The following is a 21329-nucleotide window of genomic DNA, read 5'->3' on the forward strand; positions in this document are numbered from 1 at the left end:
ACTGATCTCCGCCAGCAAATCCCTGACAGTTGTTCACCCCCACTAAACTTGCAGGAGGCTCTGTCCACCAGCTGTGGCTGACTCCTGCCACGAAACGATGGGGCCCAGAGCCATCTGCCGTCCCCACCCTGTCCTGCCCTTCTGCTGGGCTCCCCAGGCACACGTTTCACCTCCTTTCTGGGGAGCAGGGAGGAGCTATGACACGAGGGCTGGGGAAGGCCCACAATCAGACTTAAGTTTCCATTTTTCAAATGTCAGCCTGGGCACCTGTGGACAATCTTGTTTCAGATCAGGGCTGCCTGTGTCCTGCAGACTGCAGAGGGGCGGAGGCTCCCCTTCCCACGAAAATGTTCAGGAGACCAGGAAAACAGACTAGACCCAGCCTACTGCCCCTGTCTGATTCTGAGCCCCCTCTCCTGCTGACTTCTGCATCTTCTTTCTCTCCTGGTTTTCCCTCTACCTCTCTAACTTTCCTTCTTAGTCTCTGTCATGGCCTCTTTGTGTCCAGCTAGACCAAAAAGCAATGGGATTTCGTCCTTATCTTTTTCTCTTCTCACTCCTTGAACACCAACTACCACCTTCTAAACACTCACAGCTCCCAAATTTTTATCTCTAATGCAGAGCTCTCTCCTGAGCTCCACACTCCAAATACCCCACCCCGACATCCCACAGGCACCTCAGTTCAACATGACCACAAGTGAACTCATCTCCCCACAAATCTGACCCTCCCCTTTAAGTCTCTCCCTTGGACTATGGCACTATTGTCCAATCACCTAGTTTGTGATTGCCAGAATGTGGGGTCATCACCTCTTTCTCTTCACATCTAATCAGTCCACAAATGGTGCTGATGACACCTCCAACTCCTTCCCTCCACCTTCATTGCCACTATGTCAGTTCAGGTCTGGGCTGAAGTGTCTCGCCCCTCTGTCACTCTCATCCCTCCAGCCCAATCCAGAAGCCTGTATTTGTTGACTCCTTCCTCATTAACTCCTGCACTCAGTTGGCCTCCAAGTCCTGCAAATTTTATCTCCTTGAGATCTCTTGAAACTGTCCCCTCAAAACTATTCCCATCACCAGGACCATGACTCAAGCATTGCTACACCCCTCATGTAACAGCTCCTAACAGGCTTTGCAGACCCAACCCCAGCTTCCTCCTGTCTGCCCTTCAATCTGCCCTGAAAGCGACCTGTCTCAAGTGCACACCTGATCATGTCATGCCTCTGTTCCAGAGCTTTCATCTGGGCTGCCCATTACCTTTTGGAAAAAGGTCACAGTTCTCAGCATAGCACTCAAAGACCTAACTGGTCTTACCTGGGACGACCTCTCAAGCTCACCTCTTGCTCTGCTCCCTTGGTCACTGTTCCTTCCAGCCATCTGCCCTACAAGACTGGGAGTTTCTTTATTCTTCTATCAGATCCTGCTCTACTGTCATTACCACTAATCAGTTAGTGCCATCACAGTTTTTCTGGGCCATATTCCCTTCAGCCTGAGGAGCCATAAGTCTGGTGGAAAATGGAATAGAAAGTGTAGGAGAGACCAGACCCTTGTTTCAGCTCTCTGTTCTGTAGAGTCAGGACACACCACCATAGCTTGGTCTCCTCCACAATCCACTCTTGGAATCTTCCCTGGAGATGGGTCTGGATAATCCTATTTTCCCTTGAGTGTTTCCTTGAATTTTGCTTGTGTCTAGTGAGCCTGGCCTGAGAGCTGGCCCTGATACAGGCTTCAGCCAACAGGTTCGCTGACGATGGTCCAAGTAGCCAAGCTCTGATTGGGTTCAACTCCAGATGGTGAAAGTTAAACAGAAGTTAAAGGGGAGCTTCACACTGTAAGGAGACAGCAGCCATCACCTCTATGGATCTGCAGTGTTAAAGGCACAACCAGCCCCAGAGTGAGGCCACCATGTATATCTATCTATATCTATATCTTACAGAGTAAACTTAAGCATACATAACAACTTAAAGGATACATGCCCAGGATGACAGCTTCAAGGCATTTGATAGGCAAGGACTCTCGAGTCATTTCTTTTGCTGTTTCCATCAACCTGTGGGATAGAACACAGCAAAGGATCTCAGGAATTACATAATTATGCAGTCGGTCTGACCATCGATCCATTAGCATGCTTGTCTCCACACTAGGCACCATGCAGAAAGAGGGAAAGGGGAGAAGTCACCTCGCAGGTGGGTGCTAGAGCACATCACACCTGGCAGAACTAAATTCCTAAATTCTCCACTCCTCTCTCCAAGAGTTAGTTCTGAGAGGTTAGTGCCCACAATTCCATTCTGTTTTCCTCCCCCACCCCGTGAAAGAGTTAGTCTCTACCACCGAGCCAGCTGTCAGAGTGGCCCAGACCTCAGCCCCACTCCAACCTGGCCCTGGGGCCGCCCCGCCCCCACCTCACCCTGTACAGACCAGGGTTTCGGAGCACTGAGATACAGGGATAGAAGGTGGGCGAGGGAGTCGGCAGCTCTCAGGTAGCAGAGAGGTCACCTGGCCCACAGATCATGCACCACTTACCCACTCAGCGGTCTCATTTTCCTAATTTCAAAGAACTGGGTCCCTGTATGATTGTATCTGTGTGAAGTATGTAAAGGGAAAGTGACAGAAAACTCCAAAGGTCCCAGTAATCCAGCAGAGGAAGCTGTGCATCAATTTCTCAAAGGGATGAGAAAGTGGGGGCTTTCCAGAAGGTGTCCAGCAGCCAATAGCCTCTTACTCTTCACTGTCTTGCCCTGTTAATCTAATTTCTAACTTAGGCCCGAAAGCACCCTGGACCTTTATAATAGCTATTTTCAATCTACTCTGCATTCTCTTTAGTTGAATATGTGTCCTAATTCCCCTACTAGACTACAAGCTCTTTGAGGGTTGGGATCATGTATTTATCATCTTTATATCACTCATAAAGCTGGCACAAGCCCAACATATTCCAGTTAGCAAATATTATTAAATGAATGAAGAATAAGTGAACAAATGAGAGGACAGATGGATGGATAAATGGGTGGATGGGTAGAAGGGTGGATGAATAGATGGATGGATAGATAGAAGGAAGGAAGGATGAATGAAACTGATGAAAGGATGGATGGAAAGCTGGATAGATGGATGGAAAGAATGGAAGGGTGGATGAATGGATGGATGGATGGATGGGTAGATGGAGGGAAGGATGAATGGAATTGATGGAATGGAAGGATGGATGAATAGGTGGATGGAAAGCTGGATGGATGGATAGATAGAAGGGTAGGTGGATGGAGGGATGGAAGGAATGGAAGGGTGATGGATGGAAAGGTGAATGGATGGCAGTAGGGTTTCTCAATAGTGCACAGACTGTAACAGAGCTTAGTATGGAGACATCACTTTCTTTCTTTTTTTTTTTTTTTTTTTTTTGAGAAAGATTAGCCCTGAGCTAACACCTGCTGCCAATCCTCCTCTTTTTGCTGAGGAAGGCTGGCCCTGAGCTAACATCCATGCCCATCTTACTCTACTTTATATGTGGGACGCCTACCACAGCATAGCTTGCCAAGCTGTGCCATGTCTGCACCTGGGATCTGAACCCACGAACCCCGGGCCACCGAAGCAGAACAGGCACACTTAACCGCTGCACCACTGGGCCGGCCCCAAGACATCACTTTCATTTCATGCCTGGACTGACACTTGACATTGATTACTAAATCTAAGATGACATCATTATCCACATCCTGGGATTTGCTGTTTGCCCAGGAGGTCTCAGGGACTGGCAAACTTGCACCAGGTCCTTCTGAAAGAGACCAAAGATTCCCTGATGTCATCCTCTCTGAGACTGGATCTCGATTCCTTTCTGAGCCTAAAGAAAAGTTGCTTTATACATTGCTCTTTCCTGCCTTAGACAAAATCCTACAGAAAAAGTGAATATTGGGAAGGTGCCAATGAAGCATAAACTTATAACCTAGGTGGGGTGTATGAGGTTAGACGTGTGCCCCTACAGTGGTGTAGGCAGCTACAGAGGGTGGTGTTGAGCACCCACAGGCAACGCACACCCTCCTGAGAGGGGCTGGGATTCCTCTTCTGGTACAGACAGGCTTGGCCACTCAGACACGAGCAAGCATAACAACCACTGGGAAGCTCATTATAAGCAGATTCTGGGCTCCACCCTTGGAGGCTCTGACTTCAGGCCATGGTCCTAACTCCAGATGCCATTCAAAGTCACCCTACCTCACACTGTTGAATTGGAAGTTCCAAGGTGACAGCTAGGGGATGATTTGAAAGAGCTCACCAATTTGGAAATTACCACAATGAGCCAAAAGAATAACCAATAACGATATAAGATTGCCTAGCTTTTTAAAAATGCAACATACAAAACCCTAGAGGTAAAAGAGAAAAATGAGAGCCTACATATTCTCACGGTGAAGTGATTTTTTTATTTCACCAAAGATTTCATTCAAACAGTGAGATTCCCAGTATATTTAAAGTAGAATTCAATTGGAAAAAATTCTATTTGTGTGCCCAACTTTCCCCTGTTTATATATCTAGTTTATACATCTAGGGCATAAAGTGAGACAAACTTATACTAAAATAATTTAAAAAGTACCTGGCCATCCTTTCTCAGTTCCTTATACTTATTATGCCCTGAAAGTGAGCGGGGACGGGGGGGGGGGGGGGGGGGGGGGGGAGGAGCTGCTGGTGGCTGGGGAGAGAGCCTCCTAGAAATATTGCCTTCAGAGTGAGAGACTCACTGAGCCCAAATCTACCCTCAGAAGACTTCTCCTCACGCAGCAGAGCTCAGCTAGCACGTCTCTTCCCAGAACCCCATGCAAGTCAGCAGTCCTGTTGGCCAATGCTCTGAGGCTGTCAGAAGGGAAGGCAGGATTCGTCCTTTCATATCCCCAGCTGAGCACATCTTTAGTCAGGGCTGGCCCCAAGCAGCCCGGTCACTGCGTCCAGGACAAAGCAGTAGGAAGTCCCAAGGAACTAAATAAAAAAGTGTAGTCAGGAGGCAGAACAAAGAGGCCACACTTTTTGTGTGGTGGCTCCAATGGCCAGGTGACAGGGAGCACGGTCCCAGCTGCCTGCTGGAACTTTCCCTTCTCCAGCCCTCTCTGCAGTTGGTGATCTAGGTCAGTGACCATCATAATGGGTGAGAGAAGAGAAAAGTAAAAAAGCAGATCCTTCAGGGCAACAATGAAAACTTGGCTGAGAATGTGCTGCAGGGTTCACGGGAGACTGAGCAAATGATATGCAAAGCACATGCAAATTTGCCCCTATCAATGCATTCCCAGCCAGGCTCATTCTCTTTAATCTCTAGCTGGATGATCCTTGTGAAGACCATGTCCTAGATAGAAGTGGGAGCCATTCCAATTTCTGTCCCCTTCTGGAATGTTCTGTGAGGAGCCGGTCACATCCAGGAAGGCTCAGCTCTTGGGGTCCAGGTCTACTCTGGCAGGAGTTTATGCTTCTGGACAGGAGCAGCCCATGTGGGGTCCCAGTTTGGGGATCAGGACCAACACCAGATAGTCTTCCTAGGACTGTCTGCCTCACCCCTGGAGGCTAGTGCCACCTTCTCTCTCTAACATCGCTTCAGGGTTCCACTGGGAAGATGCCACACAGGGGAGTTCATAATCTGTGAAGTGGGAACTGAGAGGCTAATCAAGTAATCTCCTACCCAAACGAGCAGCAGTCGGTGTAGTCCCATCTGGTAGGACCCTTCCCTTCAGGGAAGACACAAAAATCCACAGGAAAGGATCTTGCCTATAGCGCAGAGAGGAGGGGCCTCTTCCGGGGCATGTGGGACATGTGTGCAGTGCCCTGTGAAATCTTTTCTGCTAAATTCTATGTCTTTAGGGAGGAGGGAAAGAGGTCAGCAGAGGCTTGACCTCCTAGACAATGTGCTGGGGCCTATGGTGGCGGCAGATGCCTCAGTAGGGAGTCTGATGCTGGCTTAGCTCTGAGATGCTGGCTGACTTGCTTGGGCAAACAGCCTGTCCCTGTTACACACACCTCTGTCAGCCCTGCTCCCCTCCGACTCCTCTCCCTGATAAAGTACCAGCAATAGCGAGTGGACCATCTGCCTCTGCCCCCTCGTTTCTACAGCATTGCTCGAGCAGACCCTCAGAACTGATCTAACCCTGACTGCCAACAAGCTGAGACCACTGGAGGAGAAAAGGACCAGAGTCTGGCTGCTCTGAACCCAGCCTGGACTTACAGGGCCTTTCAGCTCTTCTTCAAACTCAAGTGAGGGGAGAGGGCCCCCATCCCAGAGCCCCAATCATTCATGCAGAACGGAGCAAGGTCACCAGTCCGGGACGCCTGGGAGCCAAGGCAGCACCAGGTGGGCCTCTGTAGATTATGAGCAGTCAGGATGAGGGCAAAAAAGTGAGAGAGGAAAGAAAAGGAACAGAAGACTAGGAGGGAAGGGGGAGAAAGAAAGACAGTAGAGGAAGAGAGAGGAGGGAAATAAAGACAACTGAGGAGGAGGAGGAAAGGAAGAGAAGAGGGGCTCCAGGTCGCCCACCGCTGCCTCACTGCTCCCTTGCCATTCCGGCCCCAGCCTGCTTAAAGGGAGAAGGTCTGACCATCGCAATGACATCCTCTGTTATCACTCCTTCTAGCCTCTTACATAGGCGCAGCCCTCCACGCCCGGGCCTCACCAACCTTAGAGAGCATTTGCTGACCACCTGGGGACAGACACGCCACCAGGCTTGCGATCACCACACCTGTCCCCTGGCTGGGTCTGCTCAGACCCTGGTTGGAAGGATACTGTAGTGTCTTCATGTAGTTCTGAATTGCCTGGAGCCAGTCCGGGATCGACATCGACAGCCTGTAGTTTGGAACCTGGGGTACTGAAGGCTGCAGAGAAATAGAGAGAGGTCTTTTCATCAAGGAGATGCTCTGGGGCCCAGTGCCTGGGGACAGGCACAAGGCTGAAACCACTGGAGAGCCGCTCCTGAGAGCACACGGCCACCCTGGTGTGGTCACCTGTTCAAGCTGAATTTCTCCCTCTCTGTGTTCGCTCTACACATACTCTGCCCTGGGAGACAGTGGCTCTCTATGGCCCTCCACGTGTTGTGAGTGGGAACATGGCCTGCTTCCCTACAAGAGCCTCAGCACCTTCTTGAGGCCCAAGACCATGTCCTATAGGGTCCCCCACCAAGCCTGGCCCAGGATGTTCACAGAGGCGCTCCATTAATCCTCACGTTTTACTGTACGACTGAACCTTTTGCTGCACAGCTGATGTGGATACGAGATGAATGGTGGCCTGAAGAAATGCAACATGGCGCTACAGGTGCCATTACTCCTCAACACCAGCCCCTGCAACGCCCATGGAGTCCCTTCCCCGAGTCCAGCCCCAGGTGCCTTACTCTTTCCAGGTGAGTGCAGCTCCTCTGACTCGTGAGCCCTCTTACCCTTTCACCCCTCATGGTTGCCCAGTCACCTCTTCATTTCCTAGTCTGCCTCATGGTCAACACTCACCAAGTGTCCACAGTTGAGTGTTCAGAGATCTAATCCCTGCTGTCAGGAGAAAGGAGCCAGGGGAGACAAGGACTACAAAGGGGCAGGTGGGTGCCTCCTCTCAGGAATTTAGAGATAAGACACCCCCCAGTCTGAGCAACCCTGCCAACGGGGCCAAGAGTGAGAACAACCAGGGGCTTCCAATCCAGTCACCCCTGGGAGGCAAGGGATGGCTTTGCCTTTATTGCCCCTATATGTCTCTCAGCCTCTCTGGTGGGGTGGGGTCGTTGGCGACAGAGAATCTTAGCCCACGTGGGCCTGCGGCTCCGGCAGCGCTGCTGCCAGGAAGGCAAGCGGAGGCTCCTCCAGGCTTAAGCCACTTAGGGAGGAGCAGAAGGGGTCTCAGAGCAGATTAGCTCCATCCTCTGAGAAACAAGGAGACAGAGGGCCCGGGGATTCAGCGCTGAGCTGATGGAAGGGGAAGCTGCTGGTGAACAGACTTGGGGACAGCCCCACGGTGAAGCTGGAGGGTGTGCCCCTGGGCCTGAGGCGGGAAGGTCTTCCACACTTCTGCATTTACTTCAAAGGCTACTAGACATTCCTTTCCTCTCAGAGCCTCCATTCTCTCCAGGCCTTGAAGCTTCCTACTTCACAGCAACTGCCCCTTCAACAGAAAGGAAACAAGTCAGCCCTGTTCCCAGCCAAGGTGCTGTGCGTGTGTGCGTGTGTGTGCACGCGTGCATACACAGCTGTTCTGCGAACTACATTTTGTTTATAACATATCAACTGAAATCACATTCCTGTCTTAGAGAGTCATTTTTGGGAGCGAAATGTTCCAATCTGAACATTTGCTCACATGACCTCCCCCATAAACACACACACACACGCAGAGTCAAAATACAAAGTGTAGCTTGTATTTCTGCCTAACAAACACTAGGAAGTGTGAAGCTTGCCCTTATTTTTTGCAGTAACATCCACTGATCTATCCATACCTGGGATTCAGTGTAAGAATTCACAGAGAGATGGAGAGAGAAGGGGAGATGCGAACACACGTTCTTTAGCACCCGCTGGGTTCCGAGCTCTAGGCCAGGTACATAGGGGAGGCAGAACAGGGACAAAGGAACGGAGGAGGGAAATTATACAGTTTATTAAGGCATAAGCTTATTTCTACACAGAAAAGTGCTGCTTGTACTTTTTTAATAGAAAAGCTAGTAAGCATGGAAAAACGACCCAAAGAATCACTGGCCACCTAAGGGATCCCCAGAGGGGCGTCCCTTGGCCAGAGCCCTGTGATAGCCAGAGTGACCTGGTTCACAGTCGGCTTTGGGGACTGACCACCAAATTATTTCAACTCCCCCAAGCCCAACAGAGCTCACAAGAGCCGGATGGTGGGGTGGGAGTCAGGCAGCAGCTGGTCCTCAGAATAGCAGCCTAGTGGCGCCCAAGGGCTTTTAAAAACAGCTGCCTGGTTACCTCAGCCCTGGCTGAGAGCGAGTGCAGGAGCTGTGGCCACATTCCCCAAACCCCAGCTGGGGAGCAGAGCTGTGGTGGGGAGAGGAGCCGAGACTGCGGGGGGATGATGTCATCAGGCTACAACTCACCCTGATGTCTGGGATAGCTGGCTGGGGCTCAGGCTGGGGGCAGCTCCCAACCAGCGCCTCGGGCGGCCAAGGCCCCCACAGGATGATGGACTATCAACCAGGTGGGCTCCTTGGGGTGTAATGACGAGGTTCGAGTCCCTGCTCTATCACCTACTAGCACGGACCCTGGTCAAGCTGCATGAACTCTCCAAGCCTTCAATTCCTTCCTGATAAAATAGGAGAATGTCATCTGCTTCCAACCTTCTGGGCTGGCTGTGAGGATTATGAGACCTAATGCATGAAGAGTAGGCAACTTGGGGTTTGGCACTGAGTGCTCTTTAAGTGTTAGCTGTGTTATTATTCATCAATAATGTGTTTTAGGGGGTCTAGACTGGCGAAGCCTAAATGGTCTTCGCTTTTCTGAAACTGGAAAACAGAACCAGCAGGGCCTGAGTTCCTGGACACTCAACTCAGGAGTATCATGAAGATGTCTTCTCACCCGAATGGAAGAGAATGAGAACATCCACCTGCCCCTGGGGACACATGGCGACCATGAGCTAAAATCCTTAACTCACGAAGAGTTCATGCAGGGTGATAAGGAAACTCTTTAGACCTCAGTGAGAAAAAAAATGACCCTCAAAGGTGGAAACAACCCAAGTGTCCGTGGATAGATGAATGGATAAACAAAATGTGGTACAGACATACAATGGAATATTATACAGCCTTGAAAAGGAAGGACATTCTGACACATGCCACAACGTGGATGAACCTTGAAAATATTATGCTAAGTGAAATAAGCCAGTTACAATAAGATGAATATTGTATGATTCCTCTTATATGAGGTTCCTATAGGAGTCAAATTCATAGAGACAGAAGGTAGAAGGGTGGTTGCCAGAGACTGAGGGGAGGGAGGAATAGGGAGTTAGTGTCTAATGGGTACAAAGTTTGAGTTGGGAAAGAGGTAGGTCTGGAGATGGAGGGTGGTGATGCACAACAATGTCATTGTACTTAAAGCACAGAACTGTACACTTAAAAATGGTTAAAATGGGGGCTGGCCCCGGGGCCGAGTGGTTAAGTTCATGCACTCTGCTTCAGCGGCCCAGGGTTTTGCTGGTTCAGATCCTGGGCGCCGACATGGCCCCGCTTGTCGGGCCATGCTGGGGCGGTGTCCCACATGCCACAACTGGAAGGACCCAAAACTAAAAATATACAACTATGTACCGGGGGGCTTTGGGGAGAAAAAGGAAAAAATAAATTCTTTTTTTAAAAAAAAGGTTAAAACAGTAAATTAAATGTTATATAAATTTTACCACAATTCAAGAAATGGCCATGAAAACACAATGCACAAAAGAAGAAAGGCAAATAACGAATAAATATTTGAAAAAATGTTCAAGCTCGCTAATAATTTAAGAAATGCAAATTAAAGCTACTGCAAAATGCATTTTTCACCTCTCCAATTAGTAGAGGTATTCTGAAATGCGGCTACTCCATGCTGGCGAGGATGCTGTCACACACCAGGATGGGAACGTAAACTGATACAACCTTTTCATGAAAAACCCACGGCACGCTCCTTTTTTTCTTCTCCCTCACAGGTCCTGGGAGTCCCTCCTCAGGTTATTTTCCTGCCCTATTTCACCTGAAACTCCAGCCGAGATTTCCCATGGCCCTCTCCCTCAAGGTTCTGGCCTCCCACCACCTGCATCCTGCCCCTCCAGCCCCACCCCAGCTCAGGAAGGCAGAATCCAGAGGGAACAGATCAAAACTACCCTCTCCATACAGGCGCTGTGCCTATGGTCCGGGGGTTGGGGACCTGGGAGGTCAGGGGCCGGTAGGAGGAGAGAGTGGGGTGGCCAAGAAGATGGCTATTCAAGAAGAATAATGAAACAAACCACAGGCAAGGCTTTCTGTGGACGGGCTCTCTCTCATTCCACCCTTGCCAAACACAATTACCTGTCACAAGAAGGCAAGGGGAAGTGATGTGGATGGACACAGGTGTGGAACTGGCATCACTTCACTGTGCTGGCACCAGGCAGAAGAACCTTCTCTGGCAACTTGGAGGAGAAGCACAGAACATCATTCAGAAGCCTAGGATGGGCCCCAGGCCCCCGCATCAGGGGCAGCCAGGAACCTGTTGATGGCACCCTGTTAGGGAGGCCCAGGGGTCACAACCTCGGGCCGAGTAGGAAGGACAGACGGATGGTTGAGCTCAGGACAGGGGCAGGAGGGAGCTGCCCGTGTGAGCCAGCAGGGGGCAGGAGTGGGGCCCTGACTGTACAAAGGCTCACCCACAGTGCTCACACTTCCTCACTCACTCAGGCAAGGCTGAGTCCTCTACATGTGAATTATTTCCAAATTTGGAATCAACGTGAGAACAAGGCACAAAAACGAGGGATCTGTAAGACACCAACCGCTGTTTCCTGCTGAATCCATCCTGGATTGTCTGCCCCTAGGAGAGTCCGGCTCCAGCCAGTCAAGCAGCAGCAGGAGCCGTTTCATAGGACACTCGGCCTCCCTTCCCATCCTCTATCATCCTCCAACTGAATCGTGCGGCTTTCTTGCACTAGCCCTGAAAAACCCTGGCTTTCACCTAGTCAATTGGTGACTTCAGACCCAGTAATCAGCAGGGGAGAAGCCTGCAGTCACACATTCAAAGGAAGACTGCAGATACCCGGGGTGGGGTACCTGGACCTCTGGGCAGGACTTCCCATGGCTGCTAGCAGAATGTCCCGCAGCGACAGGAAGCGTCATTCAGTCCTCCTCTTCAGCCTGTGACACCTTTCCCTGTCCCCTTGTTTTGCTTCTTATTCCACATTCAGTTGCCAAAAAAGGTTAATCTCCCTGAAGCTCTCCAACCCTTCCACCACCACCCCATCACCCCACCTGTTCTGCACAAATTCCTCAGCAAGACAGACACTTGGTTAAAGCAGAAAAGGACTTGGCCCCAAAGGGAAAAGTCTGCCAAGCTGAGCGCAGGAACAGCCCTTGAAGCGGAGAGGAGTGGCCCCGGGAAACAGGAGCTTTTGAAGCTGTACCCATCTCAGGGCCTGCATAAGGGTCAGGAATGTTGGCACCTGGAAGAGGGGGGACGCCATCATGGGGCTGGAGATTCAGAACCAGCCATGATGATGCTATGTAAGAGACAGAAATGTTAAGTTCTTTATTTTGGTTCAAAAAGCCAATGCCCACGTTCGGGCTGGGGTTGTCCTGGCTCGGCAGGAGTTCTCACGTACCTCTGGGTTACTATAAGGTACAATACGACATGGCTGCCATATGAAAAAGGGAACACTCTTTTTTAAGAACACAATGTTCAGCTACAATAACACAGGTATCAAATACAGGTCTTCAGGAGTAGTAATCTGTGCTCTAAACTGCTCAGACAACATTTAGGATACTGTGTTTCATACATGCTTGTTTTAGGGAACTGACTGATGACAAATTAGCAATTGCCCTAGAAAGAGGATGAGGAGAGTGCCTTGATCTGGGACGTATGACACATAAGAAAAAGTGAAAGGAGCTACCTGCAGACAAGGAAGACTAAAGGAAGATGCAAAATGACAGATGTCACAGTTTTGAGGACTCGTAATCCAGTGCACCTCTAGTGTCCCATAGATCAGCACTGGAGACCTAGACACTCATGGGTCCTGTCATGGGATTTAAGAGCTGGAAAGAACTTTGCATGAAATCTGGTCTACTCCCATTTTATAGATGAGAAAAGTAAGGCCAGAGATTTTAAGTGAGTGACCTAGGCCACAAAGCTAGAGGTAGCACAACCAGGACTAGAATTCAGTCCCTTGATTTTTACTCCAAGTCCCTTCCTTACTCCAAAAGTGCAGTCTTGTAACATTCAAGGGCCTGTGAGCGGCAGAGGAAGTCGGCCTGTGCTGCCCTGATTCAAAGGGAGCACAGGAATCAGTGGTGACATGTGACTGAGCCAGGAGAAGGAGGATTGCTGTCAGTCTAAGAAAAGAGTTTCCCAACAAGCAAATCTGGCCCTGCCTGGGACCAGCCCTCCTTCCCCAGGAGGTCTTCAGAGAGAGGAAAGGATTCTGCAGAGAGGTGCGAGATGGCCTCAATCAACATTAACATTCCTTGATTCCTATAGAAAAAGGGAGTCCCCACACACAAGGTCGGGAGAAGGATGAAGCCACAATTAGACGCAGGGTGGGTGCTGAGGATGCTGAATTAAAAAGGCAGCATGGGACAGCAGGAACAGGCCTCTGTTCCCTGTGGCCACCTCTCTTCCAGGTTTAAGGGCTCCTGCTCCTTGAGAAAGAGAGGCTCAGTTAAGTAAGGACAAATTGTGAAGTCGGAACTGCACGCCAGCACCAGTGCTGCTCTCATGCTCAAGGAGGACTCAGCAAAAGGTAATTACAGCTGACACTAATGCAGGCAAGACTCTCGCTGGGCATAATGAAGATCTCCTTGACCTGCTGCTAATAAAACACTGGAACTTACTGCCGCAGGAAGCTTACAGACCACCCCAACCCCCCGCCCCCAAAGGGCACACATGGCTTTCTGGCCTGCAGGGTGCAGATGCTCAGGTTACCAGATGCTCAAGGTTGGGGACCAGACCAGATGGTCTTCCAAGTCTCAGGTGTGGCATTCCCAGACCTGCCCAGGAATCTTCTCAGCCATACCAGTGTCCCCAGGGTGCAGGGGAAACCATCTGCCATGCTATAATCCCCAGGGTCTGCAGCATTTCTCCCCCAGTCTGCATTTGGACATTCATGTAGCGACCACTGCACATCTCCCTCCCTCCATTTTACAAACGATACCCTTGGCCACCAAACCCAGTCAGCTCCCTGGCTTCTCTCCAAGGTAGAGAGAGTTTCGCTCCTGAGCCTCTCTTTCTCTATCCAGTGAGACTAATTCATCATGCACCCTGGAAAGTCCCTTTTAAGCCATAGTCAAAACTCTTGTTTTTTTGCTTGGAGCCCAGATAAGCTGGGAAAAGAGTTCACCGCTTTGCAAGTTTCAGAGGTGAAAGTCACTGTCATAAAAAAAAAAAAAATTGGCAAAAAGTCTAGAAATGATTCACGCTCAGGAGTCTGACTGGTTGACTGCAAATTCATTCACAGCCTAATAAATCATTTGCAAGGAGGAGACAGAGGACTCCACAGAGGAAGAGCAGGGTGAGATCCTCAGGGGCTCCATGTGTTCTTGGCATCGCTGGTGCTAACTGACGGCCACAGCTTTTGCTGAAGGAGGATGTACATGGAGTGAGTAAATGAAACAGAGTTGGCTGGAGATTCAAAGAAACCTTGGCACAACCCGACCGTCCAGTCCCAGGATAACAAGCCCCCTACCTCTCTCTCTCCTTCTAAGGCTTCCAAGACAAATATCTCAATTAAGCCAAGGAGGTTGGGGGCTGGTGGGAAGAACGGGGAGGAGAAGTTTGTACCAGGACCAGGAAAATGGAAATTGTCTCTATTTGCTATGTACAGGCTGAAATGGTCCCATCACTGCCCACCCCACCCTCTCCTTTGAAGCCACTGACCTTTGCCAAGAAGGCAGCGTTCCTGATGGCGCCCACCATTTCTCCCCCCTTGGGGTGCACCTTGGCCACATGCATCCACATGCGCTCCCAGGTGTGGCTGTCGATGGGGAAGCCGCTCTTGTTAACGTGGAAGAGCACCCCGCCGTCTTTGTCCTCCTCCTCCGAGCCCCCACTCGTGGCGAGGCTCACCGGCCGCGCGTGGCTGCTCCGGGACCGGGTGCCTTTGGCGCCTTTCGCGTGGGGGCAGCGGTGAGTGTCGGTGGCGGAGCCGGTCATGGCGGGGCCGGGGCGGGGAAGGAAGTGCGGGGGCGGCGGGGGGCGCGTGGCGCGGGCACGGCGCGGGATCAGCGCCCCGCGGGGCCGGCCTTCTCCATGCCTCGAGCTGCCGCAGGACGCGCGAAGGGGGAGCGGCGGCTGGAGCTCCGCTTACGGGCCGTGCCTGAAATCAGTGGAGACACACGCACCACGGATAAGTGGACACCCATGGAACCGAGGCGGGGGCCGTGACCGCACAGTGAGCGTCCCCACATCACTCCCCCCTCGATGACAGACCCCCTAAGGAGCTGAATACCAGCTTCCAGCCCTGCAATTACCTAGAAAGGCGACTCGAATTTTGCCACAAAGCTTCACACACACCTAAACACCGGGAGGGAAATACAAGGAGACTGGAGGATGCGGAGTGGACTGGGTAGGGAGAAGAAAGACAGCTCGTGCAGCGTGAAGGAACGGGAGGTCCACGCAAGGCTCCACACATTCTTTGGTCGCCAGATGTGGCCGAGCGCGGAGCCGAGCCGCGCCAAGAACGTGCCGGCACGTGAGCGCCCGGGGCTGGCGCGAGGGCGCAGCAGCAGCCGCGGCTTGCAAAGGCGGCCCCGTTTCTTCCAGAAAGCCCTCCTGGGGCCGGGCAGGCAAGGGGGCGGCCCCAGCCCCCAGGTTCCTGTGGAAATAGCTCTCCCCGCCCGCTTTCCCCGAGTTCCAGCGCCTGGCACTCGGAGGGACCGGCTGCAGGCGGGGCGCGGGCAGGGTGCGCCGCAGCTCCGGGACCCTACCTCGGGACAGTGGGCCTCATTGCTGCGGAGCCTCCCCGGGCGGCAGGGGCGGCTGCGGCTGCTGCTGCTGCTGCTGCCGGTCCTGGGGCTGGGGCTGCTCGGGCTGCTGCGGCCGTCGCCTCATTCCATGTCCCATTCTCGAATGTTATTCTGTGACATATAACCGAGTCACCCAGGCAGCCGCCGATGTTCCGAATGCGTCCATTGGCCACCGCAACAAAGAGGGGCGGGTCCCGGGCTCGGGACTCTACAACCCGGAGCTCCGCGACGCTCTGATTGGCTCGGGGGTTCCCGGGCGGGAGGGGAGAAGGGAGGGGGGAGCTGGGCAGCCACACGAAATCCGATCGCTGCCGTGTCCTGGGATCCCCGCGGGGCTGGAGCGTCCATCCACGGGACTGAAGACCGAGTTTCCCCAGGAGTCGCGGCCCTGCGAGGGTTTGCAACTGTGGGAAGGAGAGGAGAAGCAAAGCCACCCAAGAAGTGACCCTGAGGTGGTGGGGGGCTTGCCATTAGAACAGCATTCCCTGAGGAAGGCTGGCCCGGGCACCTGCAGCTCCCAGGGAGTGACCGATAGTTCAGGCAGGGTCTGTTCACATGAAAGCACAAAATTAAATCTTATTTTAAAATCCCACGTTACACATTCCCCCAAACTAACAAGGGGACGCAGCTGGGTACCTGCTGACATTACTTATAGCTAATAAAGTCCCTTTAAACACAAGCTGATATGTGACACTAAAACCCTGGGGGTCAGCAAGGCCCTAACTGTTCCTCACAGCCGCTGAGTTAGAGGAAGGCATAGAGAGATGCTTCAAAGCCATGGCGAAGTGGGAGGCCCTCTCATCTCCACTGAAACACCTTTTCCTTAAAGGTATCTTCTTTTCTTAAAAGGAAGAGAAGAGCAAGGCAGGTTGGGAAGAGCACCAGGCTACTGACCTGGTCCAGGTTTGTCACTTGGCTGTGTGACCAAGGACAAGCCACTTGCCTGTTCTAGGTCTTAACTTCTCTTTCTGAAAAGAGGAAAGCAGACCCCTCACTCTCCAAGGTCTGTTCTGGCTCTAAGGTTCTGTGATTCTGAGTTCCTCTCTCCTGGACCCTTAGGAAGCTGGCCATAATATCCTTTCTCTTTAAACTCCGGGCCAGCATGGCAGCTTTGAGAGGGTGAAACAGTTGTGATGGCCATGCTAAGTTAACCTCGAGTTAAGAATGCAGTCATCAAAGAGCCACTGATAACAGATCAGTTTCTGGATGCTTAACTCTACCAGTTGCTCGTAATGGAACTGGAACCTCTCTTCCATGGGAGGGCACGGCGAGGGGCCAGTGCTGGAGCGTAGCTGAGAGCGAGGACCTGGGTGAGGGGACCTGGATTCTGGGCCAGTCCTGTGCTGCAGGCAGAGCCCACGCCTAGGACTTCAGAGATTCAGTAGTGAGAATAACAACTTGGGTCCATGTAGACAAAGGAAATGGGCCAATTCAAGAAATTATCTGAATAGTTCAAGTGGAACAAGCACACCTGAAAAAAACTAAGAAATTGAAAGAAAATTAGCCTCTCAACATACATTTGTCCCACCTTTCATTTCCTGATCAGAAGAAAACATGTCTCGGAAAGTGATCTATTTTCTCCTCTCGAACATCCTTCCTCCCTTCTTTTCTCATCTCTCAAATCCGTCCCTTTCTCCATACTTCCCCAGAGTTTCAAGTCCAGGAGACTAGGATTTCAGGATGAAGATCTGTGTGCAGAGGATGAGAATTTGGCCTAACAATCCCTCAGGAGAAAACTGAGCTCTCAGAGCTCAAGTGATCAGACCAGTTGGTGAACATCGAAGAATGTCTGGCAAGTGTCACCTTTCTTGGCATCGATTCCCAGTGTCCCCACTCAGACGGAGTCCAAACAACTACAATTACCCTGTTCAACCAGGGCCTGCATCCTGCTTTAGCTGAATCAAAATCCTAGGGACCAGAGAGGGTTATCGGTTCATCTTCCTGCCCCAGGCACCTCAGGACTCCCTGACAGTTGAGGGAGAAGCTTTTGCTGTTCACCTCCAAGATTCCAACGGTCTGTTCTGTTCTTCCCAGGGGGTGGGGTGCAGTGGGGAGCCAAGTGAGATGGTATATGAAGAGAGCTGTGAGATTTGGATATTTTTCCAGAGAGGTGGTAAGAAGGCTCCTGAAGTGAACTGCGCTTGTCCCAGTGAAGGGAATGTGAGGCAGAGGGCCCTTTTGTTCAGAATTCTTTTGCATTTGAGAGTCGTGCTAGTTGGATGAACCAGCCAACCCTGTTCTTTATTTCCTTGTGTGTTTTGTCTTACATAACACTCAAATGAACCCAGGCCAAACAGATAATGGGTTCTGAAAGTTCAAATAGTGAGAATGACATACCCATATATGCACAAAGTGGGACAGGGCCGACTTATGATTTGAACAGGGACATGTGGTGACTAGATGCTCAACCTTTGAAAGCGTGGTCACTTCTATTTGTTGGCGTAACAACTAATAGAGCAGAGATGTGTAGTGAAAGTTTTGGAACAAGACAAACTGGGTTTAAATAGTACCTCATTATTCAAGTGCCAGCTGCTGGGGTCTCAAAGATAAACAAGACAAAATCCTAACTGATGACCATTTTCCTAGCTCCACCACCTGTGGATATCAATAGCCTATTAATGGATGTATCATACATATCTTATGTGCCTCCTCACATTCGCTAGCCCTTGCCTTTCTCCTGGCTCCGCAGCTAGCCCCACAGGCAACCGAATCTGTGCGGTCCAGTCACCTGGGACTGACTAGTCACTTGCCCAACCAAGTCCCCTCAGGCTGGCCAGCCACACATCTGGCGTCTCTGACTCCTCCACCACTTCCGGACTCAGAGGAAATGCCACACTGCAGGATGCGGCTTCTAAGCAGCCATCAAAGGGGCTAGATGATGTGTCTTAGGGAATTAATTTCCTGTGGGAAGCATTTGGATCAATGAGAAGAGATGGGAGGGAGCTGGGTAGGTGAATTCTCTTTTCTTCCTCCCTCTATGGGCTGTCCCAAGCCATGATTTTCCAGCACAGCCTGTCTGGAGATGTCCTGCTTGGCTGAGCAGACCTACCTCCTGAGGAACTGGCCATGGCTCTCTGCAGTTGGCTGGGGAGCAGTTACCTGCATGATCACATATCGCCTACGTTACTTCTCATCCTAGCCTACCTCGTTTCCCGTTTCGCTCACTCTTGCTGCCTTCTCAATCAGATTTAATCTGTGCTTCAGATTCTGTTTTCTAGGGAAATGGAACTAAGACAATTGAGTCCACAAGTGGTTCTAGAAAGCAAATCCTCAGGATGGGTTTGGGACTTGTAATGCCTACCTGTCTGAAATCAATAGACTCCTTTGCTGGTGAGGAGAGGAAAGGTAATAACTCTGATATGCAATAGCACCACAGCTTTCCCTTGTGTTTAATTGGGGTGAATTGGGTGGAGAGCAAGACTCTGGGAGATCAGGGAGCTGTGGCACTCAATCCGTTTGGAAACAATGATAATTATAAGGTACCAGAGACCTTGGAAGCAGAAAATGACAGGCTCAGAGCAGTTAATCACCAACTCATAGAATGCTCTGAAAGACGGAGAGCCTCCATGGTAGCTTTAAGAGAGAGTCTTATTTCCTGCAGCCATAGGATGGACTCTTCAGATCAAGCCCAGGACCTTATCACAGGGTAGCAGAACTGCAAAGGATATGAAATGCATGGCCTTCAAGGGCTTCCATGTCAAAGTCAGAGCTCTGATAGGGAAAGAGTGGGACCCTGAGACCTGGAACAGGGATGTCTCAGTGGATGAGCATCTCGACCCTTCAAATCCCATGTGAGTGCTCCTGCCCAATGAAGAGCCCTTTCTCCATGGCTTGTTCTTGTCAAGACCTGGCCTCACCACCTACTGCCTCCACCAATACCCAGAGTCGAGCTGCAGCAGAGCCCACGCTGGGAAGCAAAAGCCCTGCTCCAGGGAGAAAGAGCGTACCTGCCAAAAATATTGTAGGACTTGGCTAACGTGTACTGGCAGGAACCTTGGAAATGTGTGTGGGAGTGGATCTGGAAGATGTTATATTTGGGGATAAGGGTAAAGCAGAAAGCTCATTGGGGAGAATTCATCGATTTGGGGATATCATATAGAACTCAGGATTTAATGTTCTAGCAAGCAGGCCTGGAGCGTGTCCCAATAGTTTGCTGGGTTGGCTCTTTGAAGCTTATCTCAACCATAGCCTATAATAAGCAAAGCAGGCAAGCCAGACTTCCTTGTGTAGTGTTGAGGAAGCCGTCAGAAGACCCAGGAAGGAGGGACTATTAGAAGAGTTTATTAGTATGGCTCAAGAACCTGCCACCTGACTAATTCCCTGGCCAGCCACAAGGACACTCCCTTCCCTGAGGCAGTAAAGAATGCACTGGTGAGGAGGCTTTTGGAGCAGTTGGTAGTGGCTATCCTTGTAGTCCAGGGTTGACGGTAGGGGGAAGGGAGCTGTGTAACTGGGCTCCCTACTACTAGTGAAGATAACAAAAATCCCAGAATTGCAGGGGCCAGGTGAGAGCACTTAATCACAAAGGACAGGGTGGATATACACCACAATGGGCAGCAAGGTAGAGGAGCGATCAGGGTGAATTTCTCTGCAGGGACTCGTGGCTCTGGCTAATCGATCATGTGTTCCTAGAGGAAGGGTATTCATATAATTTTTTTGTCCAAATTGAGCTACTTTTGAGAGTGCAAAGGAGTGCTAGTGATGATTACACGGGGACAACTGGTGTACACCAGGGCCACCCCAGTCAAACTGATACCTATGGTCACCCTACCAAGGGTGAGATAGATGACTAGCCAATCAGGGTGTTGCTAGATTTGTATAATCAGAAAGAACAGCTGGTGAGCGGAAGGCTGACTTCAGTCACCATAGTGAAAGATCATAGGCCTTCACCTAATTTCCAAATCTAAGCCAGATCTGGCCCAAAGCTATTGCTATTGCTGAGTGAGCCCAATTGGCCAACTGCGAAGACTGATGCTGAGCCGTCAATAGAGCAGCATTCCTTAGGGAAGCTGCATAGCTGCCTGGTGGCTGGTAAATTTACATCAGACCTTTGACCTCAGAGAAGGCAGTGACTTGACTTTACCACAATCAATATAAACACCATATATGAGTTTGCCTTCCCTGCCCACAGGGCTTTAGACAGTACCACCATCTAAGAACTTCCAGAATATCTTATCCATTGACATGTTACCCCATACAACATTTCCTCAGAACGAGAGACCCATTTTATGGTGAAAAAGGGGGAAAAAATGGGGTCATGACGATGGGCTACTGGTCTTACCATGTATCCCACACCCAGAAGCAGCTGACCTGATAGTATAGTGGAAAAGCCTGTTGAAACTCACTTAAGGCAAAACTAAGGGACAATGCTTTGCAGAGTTGTGGCACAGTCCTCCAGAGTGCAATAGGCTTTGAACTCATGACCAATATACTAGTCCCCAGTAGCTAGAAAGAGTGAATCCAGGAACCAAGGCATGGAAGTAGAAGTGGCACCTTTCACTATTACACCCAATGACCCATTTGAGGAATTTGTGCTTTTTGTCCCTGAAACTTTGGACTCTGTTATGTGAGAGGTTCTGGTTTCCAGGGAGATAGCTCTGCCAGGTACACAGTAAGGTTCCACTGACCTGGAAGTGGTGACCGCTCTCTGGCTGGTTCAGCCACTTCAGGCTGGTGAGCAAAGAAAGGAGTTAAAGTATAGAAATTCTAATTACCTCAAGAAGCCTGCATTGCTCCTCCTGGATT

General features: G+C 50.8%; 1 protein-coding gene across 8 annotated transcripts in view; it reads right to left on the reverse strand.

The window, feature by feature from the left end:
• Nucleotides 1-15771, reverse strand: part of VASH2 (vasohibin 2) — a 37881-nt gene extending 22110 nt beyond the window's left edge. For 2 of the 8 annotated variants that reach the window (XM_014739642.3, XM_070266715.1), the window contains exons 1-5: nucleotides 15546-15771; nucleotides 14497-14935; nucleotides 6728-6816; nucleotides 2518-2574; nucleotides 1970-2044 (exon numbers count right to left, since the gene is read on the reverse strand). In XM_014739642.3, coding sequence (XP_014595128.2) covers nucleotides 1970-2044; nucleotides 2518-2574; nucleotides 6728-6816; nucleotides 14497-14772 — 497 coding nt within the window. In that variant the 5' untranslated portion in view covers nucleotides 14773-14935; nucleotides 15546-15771. Of the gene's footprint in view, nucleotides 1-1969; nucleotides 2045-2517; nucleotides 2575-6727; nucleotides 6817-14496; nucleotides 14936-15089; nucleotides 15133-15545 lie in introns of all 8 variants that reach the window. The other 6 variants (XM_003364952.5, XM_070266716.1, XM_023640747.2 and 3 more) reach the window with 6 other exon arrangements.
• Between the last annotated feature and the right edge of the window lie 5558 nt (nucleotides 15772-21329).

Source organism: Equus caballus, chromosome 5 (genome assembly GCF_041296265.1).
Source record: "Equus caballus isolate H_3958 breed thoroughbred chromosome 5, TB-T2T, whole genome shotgun sequence".
NCBI lineage: Eukaryota > Metazoa > Chordata > Mammalia > Perissodactyla > Equidae > Equus > Equus caballus.